This window comes from Fusarium coffeatum, assembly GCF_003316985.1.
Source record: "Fusarium coffeatum strain FIESC_28 chromosome Unknown BRIP53273_contig_90, whole genome shotgun sequence".
Taxonomy (NCBI): Eukaryota; Fungi; Ascomycota; class Sordariomycetes; order Hypocreales; family Nectriaceae; genus Fusarium; species Fusarium coffeatum.
In genome coordinates, this window is record NW_022157885.1 from 69,990 (window position 1) to 77,342 (window position 7,353).

The 7,353-nt window shown below is 49.7% G+C and overlaps 2 protein-coding genes across 2 annotated transcripts; one reads left to right on the plus strand and one right to left on the minus strand.

Annotated features, from left to right (window-relative positions):
- Window positions 1-572: 572 nt before the first annotated feature.
- FIESC28_04449 (uncharacterized protein) lies at window positions 573-4,949 on the plus strand (the record flags this gene model as incomplete). Its single annotated transcript, XM_031158596.1, has 5 exons — window positions 573-1,470; window positions 1,525-2,338; window positions 3,014-3,647; window positions 3,702-3,793; window positions 3,848-4,949. 5 exons carry the CDS (start codon window positions 573-575, stop codon window positions 4,947-4,949), a joined length of 3,540 nt encoding a protein of 1,179 aa, XP_031017365.1.
- Window positions 4,950-5,314: 365 nt separating this feature from the next.
- On the minus strand, window positions 5,315-7,138 carry FIESC28_04450 (uncharacterized protein; the record flags this gene model as incomplete). The annotated part of the gene is made up of 1 exon (XM_031158597.1): window positions 5,315-7,138. The coding sequence occupies one exon, from the start codon at window positions 7,136-7,138 to the stop codon at window positions 5,315-5,317; it is 1,824 nt and encodes a 607-aa protein (XP_031017366.1).
- Window positions 7,139-7,353: the final 215 nt, after the last annotated feature.

The following is a 7,353-nucleotide window of genomic DNA, read 5'->3' on the forward strand; positions in this document are numbered from 1 at the left end:
CACTAGTCGGCTCCCCGGCCGCCGATCCTGGTAAGCCCTGACAACGGACGGCGTTACTTGACAGCCAGTCTCCAGACTCCAGACAGCCCCAGTCCAGCGACTCACAGCGCTCACCGAGCTTTCTTCAGGGGCCTATGCCCTGGATTTGGGGATAACGAGCGTCTTTTCAGTGGGTTCTCTATGTGGGCTACAGTGACCTCCAGCGGTCCCCTCGTCCCTGACATGTCGGGGATCTTGTTGTCGGACCCGGTCGGTACGTACTTCCTGCAAATCAAGGCACCCATCTCATTCATAGAACACGGTCCCCCCAGTTCCCGATTTTCTGCCTGGTTCCATCTTTCCCCTTCTCAACTTCCAAACATTCGCTTCTGTTACAGAACTTCCATCCAACACAATCACCAACTTTTACTTTACTTTACTTTCACCAACCGTCTTTGCAACTTTGACGATAAGGTTCTATACTCGACGACCGTTGACAACTCGACTCCTGGACAACCAGATCTAATCCCAAACTCAATACATCATACCTATTCGATTACCGGTATCGCCGATAACGATACCTTCACAATACAATGTCGGCTCCCGGCCAGAATAATGTCGACTTCGACGCTCTCCTCGACTTCGGCGAGTACGATAGCTTCCAGTCTCCTGCCTCATTATCACCAGCAGGCACATCAAAGCCTACCTTCACAAGTCCTGTCAACCCTGTCGTCGCTGCCCCCGCCACCACAACTGCCCAGAGTTTGAGCGGTCCCAGTCACAACTATGACATGTACCGACAACAGACAGGCTTCGTGCCCGGAGCTATCGCCAGCACAATGGCAGTAAACCAGACCAACAACACTGGCTACCAAGACTTCCGCAGCATTGACTACGCCTCTACATTCAGTCCTGAGGCCGATCTCTTCGACTTCAACACGTCTCCTTCTCAAGCTACTCTGGGCGCTTCGGATATGGATATGGACTTCGAGTCTCAGACCGAGTCGCAACAGTTCTTCACTGTTGACCCCAGCAGCATCGAGCAGGATATGGACAACCTTCCATCGCCGCCAGTCTTGCCTACCCAGACCAACAATGTCGGTCGACTTTGGCCAGGAGCACACTCTCAGGCTGCTCTGGCCAAGGCTCAGGCTCAACAGCGACAGCAGCAGCAGATCATCCAGCAGCAACAGCAGGCTCAGCGACAAGGATCCCAGCCCAAGTCTCGAGGCAAGGCCCCTCAGCCCAACGATCCCATCGTTGAGCAAAAGATCACTCAGCTCCTCAACTCTATGCGAGCCAAGCCTTCAATGCCTGAGAGCCAGGCCACAAGCCCCATGAACAACCTTCCTCGATCCAAGAAGGATGAAGAGGAGATGGATGAGGACGAGCGACTACTCGCCAGTGAAGAGGGCAAGAAGCTCAGCAGCAAGGAGCGACGACAGCTCCGAAACAAGGTTTCTGCTCGTGCCTTCCGTTCTCGTAGAAAGGGTAGGGACACCACATACTTGCAATTCACATGAACATTACGCTAACACAATTTAGAATACATCACTCAACTTGAGACCGAGATTGCCAACAAGGTTAGCGAGAACGGTGACCTCCGAGCTCAGAACCGAGCTCTTATGGACGAGAACAAGCGCCTGACAGACCTCACCCGCATGCTCCTGTCTTCGCCTTCATTCTCCAACTTCTTGGACAACCTCAGCAACAACCCGGCCGCCGCTCAGCAGACTCCTCAGCTCAAGGTCGAGCCTCAGCCCGAGCAGCGACAGGTGCCCAAGGACATCAACCCCTACAACGCCCAGCAGTCTTCTCAGCAACAGATTGGTATGGCCATGATCCCTGAACAGAACATGGACTTCTCCATGCTCACTCTCGATGGTTCTTTCAACTTGCAGCCTCAGGTGTTTGTTGTCGATACTCCTGAGATTCCTGAGGTCATCGATGCTGCTGTTCTCTCTGGCAAGTCATCTAACTTCATTGAGCCCATCTTCGACTCTGAGGAGGAGAAGCTTGAGGTTCCTGCTATCGAACGTCCCGTCGAGAAGCCCGAGGCCTCTGAGCCTGTCGATGCCGCTCCTGTTGATGTCGAGTTTGAGTCTGACCCCGAATTTGCCCTGTTCCACACTGAAGCCGCTACCACCACCACTGAGTCACCCAAGGAGTTCGATTCTGAAGGTCTGTCCCATGTTGACATCTTTGGTGGTGTCGAGTCTGAGAAGGTCCTTGCGCGCTTGGAACTTATCGACGCCGGTGAACAAGAATGCACAGCTGCCCTAGCTATGTCTCGTGTGCAACGTCTCAGTGCTAGCTGTGACGCCGTGACATCAAGGTTAGAGCTTCTTACTCTTGATCTGTAAGACTTCTACTGGGTTGGGCAAAAGGCATATAGTCAGCGCTTTCTTGTTTTGTTTCTTTCTCATTTGTAACCTTGGGATCCTATAGCGGATTGGGATTGGAAGCGGCGTTTTGGGCAAACAGGATGGACCACCCCCGAGAGGTGCTACTGCATAACATGCTGGTTTTCTTTTATTTATTTTTCAGAACGAATGATGACGCAGGAATCTTGTGTGTAGCTAGATAGAAAGGCTTGTCGTCACTCGACACCACAAATCCAATATTTTGAAGGACATAATCTGATTCCATTTCGACCAGTGATGAATATGTGTTTCTAGAGTAATTTTGTGTTTCGCAGGCTGATGTTAGTGCTTACCCCAATTACCGCTGACAGTATCGGTGAGCTGCACAGTGACCCTATTTTGTTCTACTCACGTAACGAATGGGTGACATTCTCTATTCTGCTCTGTTCCTGTCTTTGACATACAATGTTATTGAAGGGTTTTATGCGTTCCACTCAACACCTGACCCGATCTATGACATGGAAAGCGGCTCAAGATATAAACTTCACAATCTCGAGAGCACTCAATAGTCTCTTGATGATCGGTTCACTAAACAGGACTAAAAAGACTGGGCCTTTAATTATTGGCCTGCACGACATTATCTCTTACCATACATATTCTACCGCTTACAGCCAGAAACTCTTTATAGAAACTTGGCAGTACTACTTATCCTTGGTATCTATGGCTGATGATATTTCCCCACAAGGGTTGTCAACTTTAGAACGGTACAAGTATAAACCGTTTGAGAACAACTATTCCATTCGCATTTTGACGCTGGAGCCTGGCACTGGAGATGACCCATTAGTCGGTCATCTTGGCTTCGAACACCTCGATTTAAACCCGCAGTATGAAGCTATTTCTTACTGCTGGGGCACAGACGGTCGCTCTTCTGAGATCATCTGTGATGGAAAATCTCTCGCACTGACGAAGAGTATTGAGGGGGCGCTTCGGCGTATGAGGCATGCTACGTCTCAGCGGCGTCTCTGGGCTGATCAGGTCTGCATTAACCAAGATAATATCACGGAGCGCAGTCAGCAGGTGAGTCTGATGAATGCTATATACAAGGGAGCGCAACGTGTCTTGGTCTGGCTGGGTCCTGACAGTGACGGCGTCGCGCACGCGGCTATGACTATGATACACTATCTTGATGGAGTCTTTAATAATGAAGAAATGCATAATGAGTTTCGGAGAGCGCATTCAGAAGAGCTTTTGAAACAGGACGCGAAGCCTTGGTTGCCCTTCTCGAATATGACAAGACTACCGTGGGTGAGTTATTTCACGATACATCTGCGCTGGAGAAGACTTTGCTAATGGGAATAGTTCAGTCGAATATGGATTGTTCAGGAGATTGGCACAGATGCGCCGGCTACACTTTACTGGGGAGAAGCTGAGATTGACTGGGAGATTCTCTCGTCAGTCGCGGGTGTCTTGAATACGACGTATCATTACTTAAGGTCACGGTTCAGTGTCTTCACACCAAATATCCGATATTTGTATAAAAGATTCGTCGAGCCCGATGAAGAGTACGACGTCAACCATAATCGCGCAGCATTCATCTACGAGTTACATCGTGCACGACACTTACTCTCCAAAGACCCTCGAGATCACGTATACGCCTTTCTGGGTCATTTCTCTCTTGGCACAGGGAGTCAAAGTCTTACTGAGATAGTGGCCGATTATAGCAGATCCATCGAGGATGTCTTTTATGATGTAGCAGTTCGGGAACTGTCAGGCTGCGAATCCCTTCTCGTCTTGTCTGCTTGTCATGCTATACCTGCGACGTATAAGCGCAGGATCATGGACAGGGGCGATCTACCAACATGGACTCCAGACTGGCGCATCGTGCCTCTTCATCTCATGGGAACGCCTGTTACGCCTCACAGAGCATCAGGGGGCCTGTTACCAAGGCTTCGAATCGATAACGAAAGACGTGCTCTACATATCCGCGGTGTTCGGTTAGATTATCTCTGTCGACCTTCATGGATCTTCTGGCATAATGCTTTCCAGTTCCGTCGCAATCGCAATGCTTCTACTCGCCTTCCCATCGAGGCTGTGTGGCGCGATATATGTGGTGGCAACGCACCGTTTAATCTACGAAAACGTTACCGCAATGGCGATTCGGCCTTTTTCGCTCTGGTACAGAGTTTAACAAACGGTTGTATCGGGGCAGATCGATCGCGGCCATATGAGAGTATTCCAAAGGAAGAATGGCTTGCCAACGGTGCAGCGTATCTTGTCCGCGCTTTGCCCAGACCTGGCGCCGTTAGTCCTGAGATCAAAGAACTTGCTGAAACAGGGGATGGGTTTAAATGGGGCCATGAGGCGACTCTTATAACGAGGTATCGTGGCTTTGCGATCACCAGAAGAGGTTGGTTTGTGGTCGGTCCTGATATCATGGAGGCTGGGGATGTAGTTGTTGTGTTGTATGGTGGTAGAACACCCTTCTTGATTAGGAGGAGAGAGGGAGGAACGTGGATGCTTGTTGGGGAGTGTTATGTTCATGGGATGATGAATGGAGAGGTTTTTGAGCTTGAAGGGGTGGAAGATGAAGAGTTTGTTATACTATAAAACGGTGGATGGATATAACCAGTTTAATACCTAGGTAGTTGATGATGATTGTAAAGTTGGCAATCGGAAGATGGTCACCATGGCTTTTCATTATAGTTAACTCAAGTTTCCAGAACAGTCTCATTTGTCGAGTCAGGCTATCTTGTTATGAGAAAATAGATAGATACATTCGTAAATGCCTTTAGAGCATGCCGGGTATTTTCAAAAGAGTGTGAACATACCAATTCGCCAATAGTAACGCCTATCCAAACCCCTTTCAATAAGTACCGGATCTCAGAACGATTGTAAGAAATAAAGGGTATAACCATTCGTACACATCCATATCATCCTTATTCATTCTCAATTCGTATCCTCGTCATCGTTACTCAAACACTCTCCCGTGCCTTGACTGGTGCTGCTCCTACAACGCTGATATCATCGTCAGAATCATCCATCGTTCGGTGACGAGGTGCGTCGAAATCTTTGGTTACGATACCAGATGTCTGAGGTGGCGGCAGCTCGTTTGGACTTCGAAGTTCCCAACTGCCAACACGCTCGTGATGAACCCCTTGTTTCGTCACCACAACATCCGCATCGCCATCTTTCTTCTCTGGCCCTTTAAAGCCTCCTGTAGCACCTACAGCAGAAGCAGAAGCCGTGCTGATTGGTCCTTCCGGTGGCCCCTTGCGTCGAATTCGGAAGCCTCCGCACGCGAACAAACACGCCAACAGAACGGCGATCGCAGCGATGGCGATGACTGCACCGATTATACCTGTTATAACTGGGCCCAGATCTGAAGCATCATCGTCCCAAGTATCGGTGTCTGAGTCAGTCATGATGCACCAGGGAGCCACTGGCGGACCGCAAATATCGCACCACGTGTTGGGTGATCTTCCGAGCATATTCATCCTCGAAACAAAGTTGCTATATGCGATACCATCAGGACCAGACTTGAAGAGAGGCTGGTTACGGAAAGCCTCGTCTGGATCTGCTGAGGCGCGATATGACATTCTGACTCGCAAGCTATCTATCGATGGCATTTGATCAGGGGCGTCTGGGTCTTCACCGAAAAGCTCAAAGACCAGTGCCGCACCGGGCTTAGGAAGTGAGGACCAGGGCTCTTGATCGACATTTTCTTCTGTGAGCAGACCTGAGAGGGAGATGAAGCTGACAATGGGCTCGACAGAGCCAAACATGAAGGTAAGTTTGTTGTAGTCGTTTCCCCAGCGGATGTTGCTTCTGAACTGTGACATGACCTTGTAAGCCAGCGTGCGGCCGGCGATGGAGTATAGAACACCGAGCTCGCTATTGTCATCAGATCTGTCCGAGTAGCTGTTCGCTGCACGCTCCATCTTGGTGGCGTAATAGTTCAAAAGCGTAAGTGTCCCATTCGCGTTGCCCAATTCCTCATGGACAGTCTCGTTATGGCGATACTGATAATCTACGAACTGCCAGATATTGTAGGCGTTTCGGAGGTTAGCCGAGCGCATGTCGATTGTGCCCTCAAGGGGTGGAGTAGAGAAAAGATCTTGATAGAACTGCTGACTCGACTCGTAGATGTTGCTAATGGACTCGTGGTCTGTCAAGTTTGTTGATACTTCTGTGTACCAGGCTGAACATCTCGAGGTTCCTTGCACCCTACGCCGTGTTAGTCGGGTCACTTTTCTCTTTTTCTTTTTACGAATGAGTTTGGTAAAATACGTTACGGATTCCGGGTCAAAGTAGCTTGGCATCCGGATATTAGGATATTGATATCCGTTCAGAGGATAGTCAGTCCTGTTGTCACTTGCGCTCAGGTCCAAGGCTATTTCTTCGCCTCCAGTACTGTTGTCAAAGGCGTCGCGCGCTGGTGGATAAAAGCCTTGCATGAAAGCCAAAGCACCACCAGATACCCAAGGATCGGGCTGGGAGATGATATCAAGTGCGGTATTGTCGATCACATCAGAACTGAGGTCCTGGACATATGCTGTTTGAATATTGTCATAGTTTGAATCGCTTACACCATCTGGGATGTAACGAGCACGGAATGCAGTTCCTTGTCGCAACAATTGCTGCGCGCCCTCTGGAGTGAGAACTGTACGGAGTTCGGTTTCTGCTGGTGTGGTTTCGCCATGATTGATGAATGCGACGGCAGCCCAGACCTTGTTTGACTGTGCAGCTACGGCTGGTACAAGAGGCAGGGCTGCGACGAACTTATTGAGTAGGACCATGTTGAAGGACGATATACGATACACGTTGGAGAAATCAACTAGAAATACTGGAGGAAGGCTCTTCCTACACTACACCGTCGAGCTGGTGAGATGATTGAAGGAGAGGGCTAGAGGACAAGAGGACAAGAGGAAACCTCCGCTCGAGGAGGAGTAGGAGAGGGCCATTGATAGCTTATTGAACGGTAGAGCACGAGCTGCAAGCTACAGCTGCAAAA